At 30.7% G+C, this 18,626-nt stretch overlaps 3 protein-coding genes across 5 annotated transcripts; 2 read left to right on the top strand and 1 right to left on the bottom strand.

Annotated features, from left to right (window-relative positions):
• The first annotated feature begins 462 nt into the window (after positions 1–462).
• Positions 463–3,925, top strand: LOC116779767 (protein phosphatase 1L). Its single transcript, XM_032674192.2, has 2 exons — positions 463–1,562; positions 1,919–3,925. Exons 1-2 carry the CDS (start codon positions 561–563, stop codon positions 2,315–2,317), a joined length of 1,401 nt encoding a protein of 466 aa, XP_032530083.1. The 5' UTR covers positions 463–560; the 3' UTR covers positions 2,318–3,925.
• LOC116779500 (cysteine protease ATG4B) lies at positions 3,916–6,842 on the bottom strand. The gene is made up of 9 exons (XM_032673808.2): positions 6,565–6,842; positions 6,297–6,492; positions 6,025–6,171; positions 5,853–5,932; positions 5,621–5,769; positions 5,409–5,543; positions 5,169–5,267; positions 4,922–5,087; positions 3,916–4,838 (listed from the first exon to the last, which is right to left on the bottom strand). The coding sequence occupies exons 1-9, from the start codon at positions 6,683–6,685 to the stop codon at positions 4,780–4,782; spliced, it is 1,152 nt and encodes a 383-aa protein (XP_032529699.1). The 5' UTR covers positions 6,686–6,842; the 3' UTR covers positions 3,916–4,779.
• A 133-nt stretch (positions 6,843–6,975) lies between these two features.
• On the top strand, positions 6,976–12,255 carry LOC116779407 (NHL repeat-containing protein 2). Of its 3 annotated transcripts, XM_061523238.1 has the most exons (12): positions 7,073–7,175; positions 7,245–7,439; positions 7,517–7,683; positions 7,865–8,024; positions 8,175–8,353; positions 8,802–8,949; positions 9,240–9,407; positions 9,781–9,948; positions 10,268–10,387; positions 10,820–10,933; positions 11,129–11,238; positions 11,305–12,255. In XM_061523238.1, exons 2-12 carry the CDS (start codon positions 7,283–7,285, stop codon positions 12,109–12,111), a joined length of 2,298 nt encoding a protein of 765 aa, XP_061379222.1. In that variant the 5' UTR covers positions 7,073–7,175; positions 7,245–7,282; the 3' UTR covers positions 12,112–12,255. The 3 variants fall into 3 exon arrangements, with proteins under 3 accessions (XP_061379225.1, XP_061379220.1, XP_061379222.1); XM_061523241.1 differs by having other exon boundaries at positions 6,976–7,439; positions 10,820–10,924; XM_061523236.1 differs by having other exon boundaries at positions 6,977–7,439.
• Positions 12,256–18,626: the final 6,371 nt, after the last annotated feature.

An 18,626-nucleotide genomic window follows, 5' to 3' on the forward strand; every position in this document is an offset into this window, starting at 1 on the left:
CCATAAAAATTAATTGTATTGATGGTGAAGAATTAAAAGTTGGCTTAACTTTTCCAATAATTTAGATCATTATGAGATAAAAAGGTGATCTTTATCGCTACATAGGTTTTTTTTTTGGGACCATTCACTTCTGTCTGTTTAGCCCACCATTCGGGTTAATAAATTAATTTTTGGATCAATTACGCTTCGTAATGGTGAAAATTCGCGGAAAGGGAAAGGGATTTCTTTTTCTCAATACATCATTCCAAGTACAAATTCCGAGACACAAGTAAATGAAATACATATTGCTATAAAAGTTGATATTCTGTATTTCCCTATTGGTAGTATTTTATAGTCATTATTGATAAACTTTATTAGCTGATTTTAATATGTTTTGATAGCTATTTTTATAGTGTGTAAAATCTTTCGACTTTCGCTACTATATTACCTGTGATTGTTGTATTATCTATACTTCAATATTTTTGACTTGAAGTTTTTTATGTACCTACCTACTATTTGGCGAAGTTGCAAATAAAGAACAATTTCATATCATTGTTTATATTAATATTTACTATTAGGACATGGAAGACGAATTAGAAGATAGAGTTTTACATCAAACTTATATTTCTTTTATGAAGGTTTTGTCTCGATTTACAAGCAGTATTGCGTTTGACACTCCCGCGGGCTATTTATGGAAAATGGTGCGACTTTATTTACTACGATCCGAAGTGCTAGTTGTCACTTTAGGGATCATTATATTTTTCATGTATCTTCAAACTATAGGGCTATGGAGTCGTACTTTACTAAGCAGGCTATCACAGGCGTTGAGCCCAATCAACGCAGTGCAACGTATGAAACTTATGGAAGGCTCTGAAACTGATAAACAAAGCTGGGAACTTAAAGGTGAATCAAGTGCAGCATACGCAATTAAAGGCAGAAGAATGCATATGGAAGATAAATTTATAATAAGTGAGAATATCAACAGTACAGGTGTATCCTTGTTTGCAATATTTGACGGTCATGGTGGTGAATTCGCCGCTAACTACGCAAAAGATCACCTTATCCAAAATCTTTACAATAAAGTTGTTGAACTTAATGCATTTAAAGATGGCAAACTAGTTACTACTCCTTTAAAAGAAAGTCAAGATGAAGTTAAGAGTGAAGAAAATCATGTGATTGAGAAAAAGAGTAGTTTCCGGAAGTCTGCCAGTACTGCTGATGATACATCTAAAAAAGAGATAACCGACCCACAATTATTAGCCCAGTTGTCTAAAGCACGCCCCATAATAACTAGAGAGGTGAGGCCTGTGAAACCAGTTAAAAATATTGCCATCCCATTATCAAGTTATATAGACAAGGGAAAGATAAATTATGGCAAATTGTTAACAGATGAAGTACTGGCAGCTGACAGGCTCCTTGTGGAAGCTGCAAAGCGCTCTATGAATGTTGCTGGAACTACAGCTTTGATAGCTGTCTTGGAAGATAATAATCTCATTGTTGCTAATGTAGGAGACTCTAGAGGTGTGATGTGTGATAGTCGTGGTAATGCTATTCCACTATCGTTTGATCATAAGCCACAACAGGTGATAAAATTTTGATAATATTCTTTTTCTTTCTATTTAAAAACCACAATTCTGTCACTAGTCAAATTCTTTTATAATTTTTGGAATTAATTATAAAACCATTGTCAATTCATGAAATCAATTAGAAGGGCTTGAATTTGGCAATAAACATAAAACACACAATTTTTCAATAAGAGCATCTTTGACACAAAATTATCACCCAACTTTTTAATACATATTTTTCAATAAAGTACTCAGTTGTAGTAATTAATACTTTAACATATATATTTTCATGGTTTTTAAATTTAAGAACTGATTACAAAAACTGTGCAGTAATATTTATCACAATTTTACATGTATTTTTCCCAATGCTTCAGGTGCGAGAACAGAAACGTATCGAAGCAGCTGGTGGATATATTGCTTTTAATGGTGTATGGAGAGTTGCTGGCATCTTGGCAACATCACGTGCCATGGGTGACTATCCCCTCAAAGATAAAAACTTTGTTATAGCTGACCCGGACATTCTCACATTTAACCTTGAGGATCATCGGCCCATGTTCTTAGTACTCGCTTCTGATGGTTTATGGGACACATTTACAAATGAAGAGGCAATCAAATTTATCAAAGAAAGACTAGATGAACCTGACTATGGAGCCAAAAGTTTAACGCTTCAAGCCTATTACCGAGGATCAGTTGACAATATTACAGTTTTGATCATAAATTTTCTGAACAGCAAATTCTCTACATCATCAATAATGAAAAATGATTTTGAGTAAAAATTGCAAAAAAAAAGTAGTCCAATGGAATTTTACTATCTGTTTCATGAAATTTTGGTTAACTGACTATACAATCTGGTATTATTTAAGAATGTACATAAATAAAATAGGCTAAATCATGAGATGTTTAGAGCTTAAGCCTAAATACTTCTTGAAAACTAAATTAAGGTATTGCTTTCACAGTACAAATAAATACAATATTACAGAAAAATGGGTCATTTCAAAGGGTACTTATATGTGCAATATATTTTAGATGAAAATTAATAGTTTTGTATAAGGTCAGCAATTATTTTTAAATTTATAAAATCTTCACTATGTGTGGTTGTGATTATTTTTGTATATGAAAATATTTATTTTGAAAAATTAATAAATCATAGTACTTAAAAAAAAAATACTTATTACTCTAATTGTGATTAAAATAACATAAAAACCATTATGTCTTTTACAAAAGGTGCAATGTTTGCAGAAAGCAAGCAGGGTAAAATATATATATGTTATTAGGTTATATTATATTGTTATTTTCCATCCATTGAGACATTAGCAAAATATACTGTGTATTATCACATAGGTGGGAGATACAAATAAAGATTCAACTTTTATAAACCTGACACATTAAATCCCTATTTTCAGGTGAACCTTCATAGAAAATTTATAATGACAAAAAAAAATTGAAAAATTAATGATAAGAGACTTCAAACAATGTTTTATTTACATTTACTTGGACATGCAAATGATTTTGCAAACAGTTGTGATTTGTGAAATGTTACCTTCATAGTATACCCCTGTGTGTGACTAATCTGTTATAAATTTTTAACAATAGCTTGATGAGAAACCAGTTAACATTGCTTCGTAACATTTATTTCTGCATTTTATACCTAAAGCTTTATTAGTCATAAATTTGGGAGAACTTATTTGTCTGATGCTAGTCTTAAAATCTCCAATGTATGCGTGCATAATTGTGAAATTATAAATCCTTATTTTTAATATATAGAAATAAGTACCGAAAATATATTTGTATGAATTTATTTTTGTATTCCTATCTGAGGTTACCCATAGTTGAGAACATGTGTAGATTTGATGTTGTTTATATAGGATAATCCAAAATATATTTATTCAATGTGTCTATTGGATGTTTTCTGTTGTAATGCAATGTAATTATTTCATAGGGTCCAATTTGTCTTGCCTCTATTTTCATTATATGTAGAGCTTTTTAGTTGAAACTAAATTGTGACAATGGTGGTTAGGGTGCCACTTATTATTAAAATTTTATTTTTATTACCGATATTAGAATGATTTAAATCTAATTTGATATATTTAACCATGGTTTGTTAGAGCTTTTTTAGTACTAGACTACCCGTTAAATTAAGTTATGTTGTTGTGGATTTGTGTTTCAATTACGAATAACATTTTCATTCTAACCTTTAGGGTAAAACCGAAAATAGTTTTAAAAACACACCTGCAACTGGTTGTCAATATGTAACATTGTAAGGATTAAATTCATGTGTTAAAAAAAAATTATTGTGTAAAATGAATTCTATTGATATATGTATTTGATTTAATAAAATTTATATATGTGATGGTGAAATAAAATGTTTAAATAAAAATAAATGTTTATTTCTATATACCATAATTTTGTATATTATTTACATGTAAATAAAAAAATATTACGCTTCTAAACTCACAACAGGCAGTCTCCATAAAGAAGTATGTAACTTTTTTTATATATATTCTTCTAGTTAGATGTAGATTGAGAGATAATTTTTCTTGGGTAACACCTTTTCTAGGCATTGATAACTTAATATAAATACAGATAAACAATTTATTAAAGTATTGCTCTTTGTAACAAGCAATTCAAATTCAATACTATATTTCAATAACATTTAACTAATAAATCGAAATATAATGCAAATTGCTTTTAATAATAATTCCCAAATAGTGCAAATTTTAATAAAAATATTGATTTAATGAACAGTACATAATCTATTTGTTATTTAGAACCTTGTGTTGTTATTACTAACCCATTCGTATTTTGCAATAAAATTTTTGTAGAATAGAACAGGCAGTGACATTTATATTTTTGCTATATATAATATGTGACTAGATTTGGCAATTTTATGTATAAAATCAATGATCATAAAGGACCTTTACTGTTACCATTAATTCTGAATTCATATATTATTAGTAAAGGCACTGTAAATCAGAACTGCTTCACAAATAGCTGTGCATTAAGTTATATAATGTTAATTCTCAGGACACTAGATAAATCAAATGTTACTTGACAGCAAAAGCTCATAAGCCCATTTATATAAGAACAAACATTAAATTGAAATTTGCATAGTAATAAAAAGCAAGTGAAATTATTTCATTTGCTAAAAATTGTTTCATTTATATTAAATTTAAAAATATTGTTGTGATGCCAGTTATCATGTACTCTCCGGTAGCTTTCAATATCGCTGGAAGTTTCATAGAATTTCAAATTCAATGTCAGAATCATCAAATTGTCTGTCAACTTCTTCAAATTCTGGAAAATAATCCAAATGTTCATAAAAAATGGGAAAAAACTGAACAAACAGTCTAGAAGTCATTAATATCAGAGATTTTTACCTGTGAATAGATTAGTGTTCTGTAAATCAATGTCGTTTGTATTGGGGCCCCAATGTGATGGTCTTTTCTCACATATTTCAAACAATGGTTGACTCTCTTGCATTAATCTTTTCTCAATTAATTCACATAGTTCATCAAAATCACTTCTTGTGCGACAAAGAAAACACTAGAATGATGAGGCACAGAAAATTATTGCTCAGTTTTTTTTTAAATGTCTGTCTAAAAAAGTTAAAATGCTTATACTTACCACTGCCACAGAGGGATCCATAGACAATATTGGAATTCTTGAAGCATACTTACAGTGATATGTACAGTCCATTTCTTTTTGTTCATCTGTAAGTTTGTTCTGAAATGACACCACAATAATATTGCATTGAAGCCACACATTTTTAATCAATTATTAAAATATTTCATACACTACATGTTAAGTAATTTAAAACATATTATTAATTATTAAAAAGTAAAAATCATATCTTTACTCAATTACCTCCACTAAACCAGATTTCTGTGTTGTATGTGGATCTAAGTATATAACTTCATCACCAACGCAGCCTATTAAATAAAGAGCCTGATTCGGCTTGCCTCCTATTACACCTATAGATTGAGGTGATTGAAAACATATCTGTAAATAATATATAATGTGGAACATCATTTTTCATATTTAATTGTTTTGTTAAATGTATATAAAGCATTATTTACCTTAAGCCCTTCCATATAAATAGGATTAATTTCACTAAGCCCAAGCCTAAGAGGTACTATTAACAGAAGAGGCATCCAATCACTTACAACAAATCCATCTACATTCTCAGAGCAATCCCCTCTGTCATTATTGACAATACACTGTTGCACTGCAAATATAAACAAATTACTATAAGTATATAAAGAATGCTTACATGTTAATAACATATAATAAATTAATCATAATATTTACAAATATCCTCCTTAACAACTGTATTGTCCAAAGCAACATGAATAACCAAAGAACTCCATTTGTCATAAACCACCAATTTTCTGCAAAAAACCATCATATTTTAATAAAATAAAGTGATCTTTAAACAATCACAAATGAGTGCATTAAAAACATAAATGGTATATTATCTCACTTGAGTACTTGCGCAACAGTATTTGGGCCAAACCACTGGCCTACTTCCTTTCCTTCGCATGCCCCCATTAAAGCCACTTGATGAATTGAGTATGGAGCTTGTTTTCTCTCCTCCAATCTTTGGACTATTTTTAAATATGTTGGATCTCTGAAACATGTATAATCAGTGTAAAACAATAGTGTCATTATTTGACTGTAATGCTTAAAATATAGATTATCTTCTAAGCAAATAACTCTTAATGCAAATAACATGTAAAATATATTTGATTTTACCTTGTTTCGGGAGTCCACACCCAATCAGCAGATAAGTGAACTTTAATCAATGCTACTCCAAGCACCATTTGTCCGCAACGGAGCATGCAGCCCCATCCCTTATCCGATGTCAAACCTTCATCTCCTATAGGGACAAAGCCCTTTCTGTAGGTACACCATATTACCGAAGTGATATCGCGTCTTATACGCTCCAGATCTATAAAATATTCGAACATATTATCATCATTTCAATATAAAAGGTACTTATATTAATTCACTAAAATCCCACCTTGTATAGCACTGTATTTTTTTCCTAATACCCATACGTTATCCTTTGTTTCCGGAATATCATCAGGCTCTACATTAATACCGTCTGGCGAAAGGTAACAAATATCAAACATGGCATCCATGATTGATCATAATTTGTGTTAACTACGATTTTATATTATTTTCCTTAAGTTAAAAAACAATGCGTAACCTGAACAGTCACAGCTGGCAAATAAAATTCATACTAAGGAAACAAATCACGGCGTAGATAGATACAATAGGTTTATTGTTATGTTTTGTAAACATGTCAAATTCAAAGAAAGTTTAACGTCACCGGACGGAATCGGAAAAGTAAAATTTATACTTCGTAGTGAATAATATTATTAAAGTAAGAGTTTCGTTTTTTTGTCTTGTCATAAAATGCTTAAATTTGGAATAGCATCTAATATAATAAACGAAATCTTACTAAAAAATTATATAGTATATAGTGGGCCTTATGAAAATTGCTTCAGTCTGTGACATTGAAAAGTTTTGTGCTGTCATAAAGCAAAAGTGTTAAAGAAATTGAAAAGTTGTGAGATGATCAGATGGTAGTATATATGCTGAACAAATTGGGAATTACGAGGAAATAAAGTATTCACGATAATAATGAAAACCTTCCAAACACATAATTGAATTGCTTAATATTGGCTATTTCTTTAGGAAAACAATTTTAGTTGAATAATTATCATATCCTGAAAATGGATTCCAGTCCACTGGATTACGTGGCTCAGGCCTGTCTTGATTTAACGGAGGCTTTGGCGTCCACTTCAAATGCAACTGATCGCGAGACTCTCATAACAAATCATATCAAAAAAGTTTGGGCGATTGTTCCACCCATAGAGGATTTTAAAAAAAGTATTTGATCTAATGATATGCTAATACACTTGTTTCACTAAATATATAAGTTATAATTATTTAAAAACAATTTTTAGATTTGGAATGGGTAAATGTATCAGAACCTCTATCTCTGAGTCAACATTGTTCAGAGAAGGTAGTTGTTCTAGATTTTTGGACTTATTGCTGTATCAACTGCTATCATGTTCTACCGGATCTGGATTATATAGAAAACCTATATAAAAATGATAGTGGACTGGTTGTGGTACGTCAAAAACTTAAAAAGTCTTTGATATTAATCATAAATATCTTAAATATTATACTGGGTGTATAATATTTTAGATAATAAATCTTACACAAATATATTAATGGGTTGTCTGATAATTTTTTTCTATGCATATTATTTATGAATTAATTGTTTAATTTCTGAAAATTCAATATTTTAGATAGGTGTTCACTGTGCCAAGTTTACAAATGAAAAGTCTTCCAGTAATGTGTTAGCCGCAGTTCAAAGATATAATATCCGTCATCCAGTGGTTAATGATGCAGAGAGTGTTATGTGGGAGACCCTGGGCATTAGATGCTGGCCTACACTCCTTATATTAGGTAGATATGTATATCAAAAGGAATACCGTCTTCTATTTCTTTACTACCTCTTGTTTAATTGTTTGATATTTTATAGTTTTACTTATGTGGTAGATTCTTTTATGTTATTTATTTTAGATAAATTTCTATTTATATTTTTTTTCTTTTCAGGTCCTGGCAACAAACCAATATTCATTTTAACAGGAGAGGGCCACAGAGCGGAACTATGTTGTTATCTGGGATCGGCATTACAGCATTTTGCTACAAGATTGTCAAATAGTTCATTGCCAGTATCACTTAATTCTTCTGTGAAAGCTAAGGACAATGATAAACTTTACTTTCCTAGTAAGGTTTGTAAAATTGTATTGTATATATTGTAGTAATAATTGTAATGGTTTGTAAAATCTTTTTAATGAGATAGAATTTCTTAGAAATAATTGAATATAATGTTTTTTAATCATTGAATTTGATCTTCAACAATCAACATTGTAGATAGAATAGTTTTCCAAAATTAATTTAAGACGCTAATAAAAAGCCACTATTTAAACAACCCTATGTATAAAGTTTGCCTTAAAACATTTTTTTATTCTGTGTCAATAACTTATTGTAGACGAACATCTTACATTTATTAAAAAAAAAAAACAAATAAATGGGTCAGAGAATACTTTTCCAGTATATATCCCACAACATATCCTTGACAGACAATAATTTATTATGAAACATATGTGGTTATAACATGTATTATTTTTTTGTTGTTTTTTTTTTTGTCATTCAAATGTTTTGTCTTTCCATTTATAGATAGCTTTAAATCCATTCTATCGTGGACGTGGTGAGGAGCCTTTCTTAGCAATATCTGACACGGGTCATCATCGTGTTCTGCTGACCGACTGTTCGGGCATCATATTGAGGGTAGTTGGAGGGAAGACACCTGGATTTAAAGATGGAAGTGAGTTAACAATTTTGCTTTCCTTGTATAATTGACTAGCTTCAGCTTTATTCATAATATATATGTATATATTCTATCCTATATATCCTAACATATACATATATATATATGTTAGGATTTCTCAAAAGATATACAGCTATATACATCCTCTACTTTAATTGATAAAACCTAAATAAATATATTTTATCATTAAAATTTTTGCTTAAACCTTAACCTTAACCTTAATGAACCTAAAAATGTAAATACCTTTGGTAGAAAGTGTTACATTCTGAATACTTTTGTCCTTTCAGAGTTGACAGACGCCCAGTTCAATTCACCTCAGGGTCTCTGTTGGTTGTCAAGTTCAGTGTTAGTTGTTTGTGATACAAATAACCATGCATTGAGAGCTGTACATCTCGATGAAGGAACCGTTGAAGTGTTGGCTGGGACAGGCGAGCAGGCTGTGGTCGGAGATTTTGGTATATATACACATATTATTCTTACACTCTTTTACTAAAGTAATCTTTATCTTTCTTTTCTACTTTTTAATTTTTGTAACAATTTTAAATAAAGCCAGCGATCGGACATATGTTATATGAATGTTTGATTTTTTTTTTTTTTATCCCATCATATGAAGGTTGGGATTCCAAAAAAAAATTGATGACCATTTATTACGGCACTGCTTTTTTATCATTTTGCACCAAACTTTGCTTTGCTTAAATTCTATACGAGCATATGTTTGTTATAAAGAGTAGGAATACTCAGACAAACAAAACAAGCATAGCATTCTGGTTCTATTAAACAATTACTAGTACAATTATGGGTGAAAAAATTAAGTATAATTATTTTCAGGTGGGAAGTGTCTAGGTCTTCAAGCGTTGTCTTCGCCGTGGGATGTCATATTATACACGACCCCTGACATGGACATGTCTGTTCGTCCCAGCCTGCCCCCTCCCCCTCCCCCTCCGCCAGGAGTCACGGTTGTTGAGAAGGAGATAGAAACTAAAGATGATACCAAAGGTTCCTAGCTTTTATGTAGTGCTATAAGACTTTATTCAACCCATTAAAACTTTTGTTACACCTTCTTTGGAATGATCTAGAATATTCTAGAATGATCTACCTTGTTCGAAAATACCTTTTCCTGGAATGACCAAGCTTAGGTGTTACAAGAACTGTTACTTCACTTTGGATCTAATAAAGATTATTCTACAAAAATGGTTTAAGATTTGTCTCAGATATATGGGACCTCTATTCTGTGGTCGGTTTATAGTAATCGAATGAATAGGGTTGTCAAAAATTTAATGTTTCTATTGTGTTTTTAATTATTAAAACACTTCAGAAAAGGACAAGAAAGATGAGAAACGCCGCGTGCTTTTGATAGCTTGTGCTGGATCACACCAGATCTGGGCACTGTTCCTCGATAACACTATTTGGTGGAAATACAAGTCGTATTCAGAAGGTAAAAATTATTATAACGTATTCTTTCCTTTATTATAGGTGTAACTGCGGGCATGTTAATAAAATAAATAACAAAATATAGTAACCAGTGAGTTCTAAAGACAATCAAACGAATAATCTTACTCTTTAATCGGAAGAATCATATTTTTTATTAAAGATTTTTTTATTATAGAATCTTTTCAGATTTATGATATGAAAAATATAAATTATTTAAGTAATAAAACTAAGAATCTTTTTTTTATTTGAACATTATTGTATCAAAAATACCAGCCGGATTTAAATATTTTTTTGTTTATTAAAGAACATAAATTGATAGTCAATAAACATATACATGCATGTAAATACATACTTATATGCTCACACGTGTTTAAGAGTATGTTTGTTGTACGTATTCACAATACAACTGTTTGTGTGTGTGTGTGTGTGCGTGTAGGTACGTGCGTGTGTGTGGCGGGGTCGGGGGCGGAGGCCGCCCGCAACAGTGCGTACGCAGCCAGCGCCGCCTTCGCACAGCCATCAGCTCTCGCGCTACGATCCGGTAACTTCGGTTCGCGATATATGTCTCATTTGTTTATATAAAATATTTATAATAAATACTGTTTTTTCCGATTTTTAACTAAGAATGAATACTTTATATAAAAATGAATAGTCACTCATCGTGCCGCTATATAAAAGATGTATATATATATGTATATATATATATATATATATATATATAATTATAATATAATCTTTTGTAAAGGATCCAGCCCAGAGGTATTCATAGCTGACTCCGAGAGCTCGTCCATAAGAAGACTCGCGCTGTCCACTGGACAAGTTAGTACGTTATGTGGAGGCGACAGGAATCCATTGGTAAGTAAAAGTAATAAATTTAATTCTTATCATAAGCAATGAATATAACACATGTGATATTCCCAGAATCTCTTCGCCTTTGGGGACGTCGATGATGTCGGGGTTGAAGCAAAACTGCAACATCCAATGGCAGTGGCTTACAATGAAGCCAATAAAACATTATATGTAGCAGACACGTACAATCACAAAATAAAGAAAGTCGATGTCGGACCACAGAAAGTGTCGACGATCAATCCAACGATGATCGAAAGCACTGATCCGGCTAAGTTCAACGAACCCTCAGGCCTGTCCATCAGCTCGGATGGGAAATACCTCTACATAGCCGACACCAACAATCACAGCATAAAAATACTGAACGTAGCCAAAAACGTGTGTCAGGAGTTCAAAGTGCGTCTACCCGATCCGAAATTCACGGAACCCGAGAACCTGATACTGTATAAAAACGATCTGTTCGTGAACAGAAAGTGCGGCCACCTCATCATATACTTCAACGTTAATTTGGACGCTGAGACCAAGAACGTTAAATTCACACCCGGCGCCCCACAGAACTGGCACGTGTGTGTCCGGGACGATAATAACAAGGACGTTACGTTGGACGACTTTGAATTCGTTGGCTGTAGCCACAAAGGGAACAAACTGCCGGGGAAAGTGGAAATGAAGCTCAAAACTAGAACCGATAAGACACATTATCGCATGTACTTGAGCTTCCAAACCGCTCTCTGTGACTCCTCTGTGTGTTTCGCTCATCCCTTCACGATACGATCTACGATCTTAGTCAGGGATTCCGTCAAAATGGTCGAGTCTTATAAGATAACTTGCAAAGTGAACCCCGTCAATAGGGTCGAACAGAGGCCTGACCTGGCTAAAGCATGAGACACACAGTCGCTTTATAACTTTAATAGTAATATTGTTATGTACGCAAGCTTATAATTCAATTTCAATTAAGATATAAGTGTTAAATATTTTCTATAAATACACTATGTATTAACAAGGACTAAACACATTTTATAATATATATTTTAGTAGTTTTATTTATGTTCATCGTAAACCCTAAAGTTTTTCACTATTTTTAAACGTATTAGTCAAATTTTTGTCATCTGATTTTAACCTTTTTTCTCAATAGTACACAGCTGATGCCTCGTGTCACCTCATTAATAATCAGGGCTGCCTGCTATATAAGCACCACTTCGCGTTTTCCATATCGAAAATACCAAAGTATGGGAAGTTTACCGTGTGATAATTTTTTTTCGATAACAGATCTTTGATAAAACCTAATATATCTTCATTGAAATATATAAATTATTAATTATATATATTTCAATAATTTCTTTCGTGTTTACACCAAATGTATTTATTCTGTGCAGATAATTATTAACAACAAATTACAGTAACCGCATTTTGATAAAGTTATTTTTTTGAACCTCTCGGCTTTCTCCTGAAAAAAGTCTGGCAACCCTATTGAAAAAAAATTGTTGGAACTAGTAAGCCTTATTAGTTTGGTTGGTACGAAGTTGTACATTTCTCTATTCATCATTATACCCATGATCATTACATAAAGAACAAATATTTTTGTCGTATCCAAACAGCCAACATTCGCTTTTATAATATTGGTAGCAAAACCGATTTTCACCGCCGCCAAGTTATTTTGAATAAATTTATATTAACCGAATAATAATATCATTAATACCGTATTGGGAAAGATGGCTTTGACATTTGTTACCAGGATACAGATTATTGATAGAAACCACAGCAATTTATATGATCACGCGCGCTTCGGCCTCGCCAAATATTGTTAAAGCAGTAATTGTGTGATACAGAAGATCACATTTTAATATATTATATAAATCGGAGAGAAAATATTAAAGATTAATGTTAATACAAACATTATACATATATGACAAGTGCTTTCTTTTAAACAAAAAAAAAAATAATACGAGAAAGATAACGTCTAATATAATTATATCTTAATGTGTAGATACCGCTTAATGTTAATATTTACCAAAGCATAAAACATAACAACTCGAGAAATTTTGTTTTCTCAATAAAACATTATGAAAACGAAAAAAAAAAGTATTGAAAAATATAGTTTCACAATAATTATGTAACTATGTTAAAAATTATAAAAAATAATTTTATAACTAACGATTGCGTAATAAATACAGATATATTGTTGCAAAAACATTATTGACAGTTTCAGATAAAGTTCTACTACTGTAATGAGATATATATTTATTTCTCAAAAACGGTGGGATATCCGATCACGAGCTTAAGATTAATCGATACATTTTAGATATCGATTTCGCTTCAATAAATATTAGAATTAGATTACTGGCCTCCGAACATATTTAATATGAAATATTGCTGGATTTATCTATTTCACGTGTAAATTAATTACAGAAATCTTACTTCACTTGCCTCTAAGTATAGTTGTATAGTCACGATAACTATTTGATAGATTGACCTTTTGTGTAATGCCTGCTTTATTTTAACCATCGCCCGAAGCTTTTTAAATTTTCGCAATGCCTCGTTTAAGAATACCAGATATATCTACAATTATTAGCTTCTCTTATTTTGACATTGTAACTCATAATGAATTAAGGCCGTCCAGACTTACTAAGGATCTCACTAAGTAGCTACTTATCAAGTCGAATTATTAAAACATAATGCAATTAACCTTGGTGAATTTAGACAATCTTTTATGAAATGTTTAAAGAAAGCTATATTCGATATTAACGATTTATTTTACGAGCACTTACCTATATATAAATAAATCAAAACATTACGACGTTTAAGTTGTGGTTACAAACCGCAAACCATTTAGTATAATACCATGAAAAGCCTGTAATCTTGCAAGAAATGATTCAAACAGTTCAGTTGTATCAGTCAGGTGCGAGTTCGCAAGCGGGCTAAGGTCGATTCTACCATTACCTTCTCAACGTCCCAAAACAATCGTATCGTGGCTCGTCAATTAGTTGCTTAGATCATGTATCATTTTGTACGTTTGTTTTGAGACATCTTTTTAAATATTTTATACATAAAGACGTCGGTGTCACATATATTAATTATTGTCAAGCGATAAAAATATATTTCGCAACTTTTTGTCACACGCCAACAAGTCTATAACTACGTTGGCTTTACGTTAACTTTAATACTCATCTATAATATTATTTATTATGGTAAAGGTTGAATACTAAAAGAATATAATAGTTCTTTAACTTAATTAAAGTGTAAAAATGTTTAACCCTGTGAAAGCGAAATCCTCTATTATTTATGTTACATCTATAAAACCGATATAAATTTTAACTGATGCCTAATAATATCACAGAAATTTTTGTCTGTTATATTAAATCGTTGTAATCCATAATGGAATATAAAGGTACTTTATATCTTTAGAGTGGCAATTCAATTTAATTGCTCCTTATAAAACCAATTATAATAATATAATAAATATTGTAATAAGACTCTGATCATCTACAATGAGCCTCATAAAATGTTTTTAAGTTATTAGAACAAACTCGACACGAAGATATTAATTGTTTTACTGTGTGTGGTGGAAAATAACTTTGTATTTATTTCGGTTTGTAAGTTTAAGCGCTACTTTGTTCGGCGTTAGGTAACGTTGAGCTCACTGTCTGTCCATTCTTTTGCCTTCGCATATGTAAGGAGTTTTAAGTCTATAAACAATAAAAAGGGACTATATCTTTATAGGAAAAAAGTTACTACATCCTTATACATATGAAAGAAATATGAATGAAAAAAAAATGCTAACTACATCCTCTACTTAGGAGATGATGATTTGATACTTATAGACGATATCACTCTTTACAAGCCTTTGTTTATTGAAACTGAAAGTGTGCATACAAGTTATGCTGACTCCATAAATATTAACAGTGCGAATAATATGACGGTTCGTTGTATGAACTTCTCTGAAATGTGTCAAATGAAGGAGTGTGTTAAATTTTAAACGAAATCTTGGCCTTGACGTTTTGGCGACGACTTGGTCTGTTGAGGAAAATGAATTATGGGTCAGAAAATTCAATTAAATAGTGTCTACTCTTCTTTAAGTTATATGCAAATATTTTTTTTATGTTGTTTTTGTGTTATCGAATTAGATTTGGTAGTAAATCTTTTGTAGTATTTAATTTGATATAAAAAATATATATAATAAAAAAAAATGTTTGAATATTAAATATAAACATCTTAATTATATTCTTCCATATTACTCTAAGAATAATTCCCCATATTGCATTCGCAGTTTGACTTATTTATCACTATTTACTTGGCATGCAAAGCTTGCCGCTCTTCATACGCATTAAAATGCTATGCAATAATCAAGTACATTCTACGCAAATTGATATACCGATGACAACGTTGTTTTGCAATAAGTAACATTAAATAAATGATTTTGATACTGAAAATGATAAATCATAAATACTTTACAAACTATTTATAATTTAAACACGAAAAATGATTTTAATTAAATATTATTTTTCTTGTTGTAAAAGGTATGTTTGTTTGTAGTTTAATGTTAGCACATCTCATTTTATATTTTATTTTCTTCAAAAGTAATGATAACAACATGTAGCTTATGGTCACTTGTTTAAAAGCGAATTTTATTGCTCATGAAATATCAAAGTTTTGTATTCGAATCAATCGTTTTATGTAAGTATTTCAATTTTCAAGATTTCAACATAATAACTAATATATTATATAGAAACACGTCTACAATATTATAACCGATTGCCTGTTTTAGTGTCCCTACCACAAGTTTGCAACAAAACGTAATTACAGACAGTTTGTAATTTCATTCAAAGATCTTCGCACATGATACAATCAATGAATAAGAACGCAGATACTGTCAGTATTTAGTTGGGCAATGCAAAATCATGGTAAGGCAACGGATATGTTTATATGCGTAATGAATGTCGGATACTTTATTCTCCCTATGCGTGTTTACTGATGTAGGAGGCGTAAAGTATTATGTTAAGTAATTGCACTAATGATATGTAAAGCAAAAGAGCATACATCGCAGCTGTTTATTTACTTTATAACGTTAAAGAAAATTATGGCTTGCTATTTCAATAATGCTTCTCATATACACATGTACATGCTGGTATATGTTCAAAGTGATCAAATTCCAGAAAGTAAAATCGTTTGCGTCAATGCTATTGGTCGTATTAAATAGAATTTTAATACTAAGATTTATTTATATGCATTGTCCGCGTATTGAAACAGTAAGACAATGCTCTTCTCATGTAAGACAATAACGGACGTGTAAGCAGCGATTGTTTTCAATCTGACAAATAAATACAATTATACAAAGAGAGACCTCTGATCTGATAATTAAGATTTATTTTCTTTATTCAAATTGAAAAGCGTTTGTGGTTCATACCATACAGTAGATGCCTCCCTGACCCTTATTGTTAAAGATTAGTCGATGAGCGCGTCTTAAGGTAAAATAAGGATTTCTGATTATCTCAGATTAGCTAGTTCGGAATATTACAGACTATTTCTCTCTCTTTCAGACAGGCAATTTCAATAGATGCTCCAAGCCGTTCTTCATGATGGTTTCGGTTTTTCTTTAAAAAGTCTTGGAGTAGATTAAAGTTTAATGTAGTGAGTAGAAGATTTGCGCTCAGTCTCGACAGTCTTTTAATAACAGTACCTCATTTGCGATATACTTTAGATCTAATTGTCTTAAACGGAGATCACTGATCACAGAACACAGATAATACAGATTGAAATTATTTAAAAGGAAAAAATATTTCCAGATTACGCAATATTTTAGTACATAATTCTCAAATTTTTATAAAAAATAAGTCCCATGTTTTCATAATTAATAACATAACGGTTAAACGTTGATCGAAAGTAACTTTTAGCTATTTTCTAATAACTGCCCTTTCACACTTCTGAGTATTAGCAATTTCTAAGATCCAGCATAAAAGAATATAAAAGATGTTTTTCTGTTTATTTTTGCCTCCTTTCGTCGTCCACTCGCTTAATGAGTAAAATTATTGAGGTTAGAGAATCAAGAAACAAAAATAGTTTCTACGGATACCTCCAGAAGCAATGCAACAGTTCCAAGATATATGATAACCACTGTTTGGGTGGTACCTAAATCATTTCTCACTGGCTACTTCTAAACTAATTCATAGACAAGTCCGTACCTAATCAGTATTATTTCTATTTTACCTCAGTTATTCATTACGTAATATTATTTGAGGTTATCAAATCCTTTTTAGCTGTCAGGTCCTCATTCGGTTAGTTCATTAGCATACAATCCTCCGAATACATTACCTACACACGTATACAACATAGACACCAGAGTGAGAGATGATCACAAATCACGTATACAAAAGCATTGAACCTTACGATGTAAAGATATATATAATTACTGCCAGTGATGAAAAGAATAACTTATAATAACGGAGGAATAAATTTTGATAATGATACTATTTTTTACACATCACAAATACTTGAATAGTAACAAAATAAAATCTTTCCAAATATTAAGATTCTTTAGTTTTTTATATAAATAATTGACAAAGCAGCAATATACTACTTACTTCAAAAATAATGGTATCTAAAACCTTATGTAATGTTACATCTGTAGGAGATGGAAAATTGTGACTGTACTTCGATATAAAAGATATTCTATAACTTATAACTTCTCTGAGAATAGATTTTAATATGTCCCAGTGTGATCGTTTTTATATTTTTTGTTTTCTATATGTAATTATTCTAATGATTTAATATGAATCTTAATATAAATTTCGATTGTCCTCAAAGGTTTTTTAATCGTTACGCTACACACGAAGCGTTTTCCCTTTCTTAGTCAAAAATCTTCGTTATTACTATAATCTGAGAACTGAAAAAAATTTTTTTAATGAAAAACTGTTCACTCTTCGTTTTTAGTGTGACTCAAATTTAGGTAAAATGAAATTAAAATTCTATCAAATCGGATGTCCTTTGAATCTAAACACGACAAAAAAAAACTACTTCATCTTTATTTTGATCTCGAGGTACATATTACAAATTTTCGTTTAAAAGTGTAATTTTGATGAAGTCACTTAATTGAAATATAATTACTATATCACAAAATAATATAATCTGTTTCACATATTATATGTTATTACAATGCAGTATGTACATAAATACTCAAATATTATCTGTGATAATTTTGTATCTTGGGTAATTAATACTGCAAGAACATTTTTTATCCAGTCTTAAATCCTCTTCACAAATTAAAACAAAAAATAACATTCATGGTGTTTGTATAAAAGATAGATTTTTTTTGTATAATATGTTACGTCTTAACTAAATCTAAACAAAGCAAAAAACATTATTAATTATCGTGATTAATAAGATATATATTTATGTTATTATAA

Source organism: Danaus plexippus, chromosome 2, assembly GCF_018135715.1.
Source record: "Danaus plexippus chromosome 2, MEX_DaPlex, whole genome shotgun sequence".
In the NCBI taxonomy this organism is placed as follows: Eukaryota; Metazoa; Arthropoda; class Insecta; order Lepidoptera; family Nymphalidae; genus Danaus; species Danaus plexippus.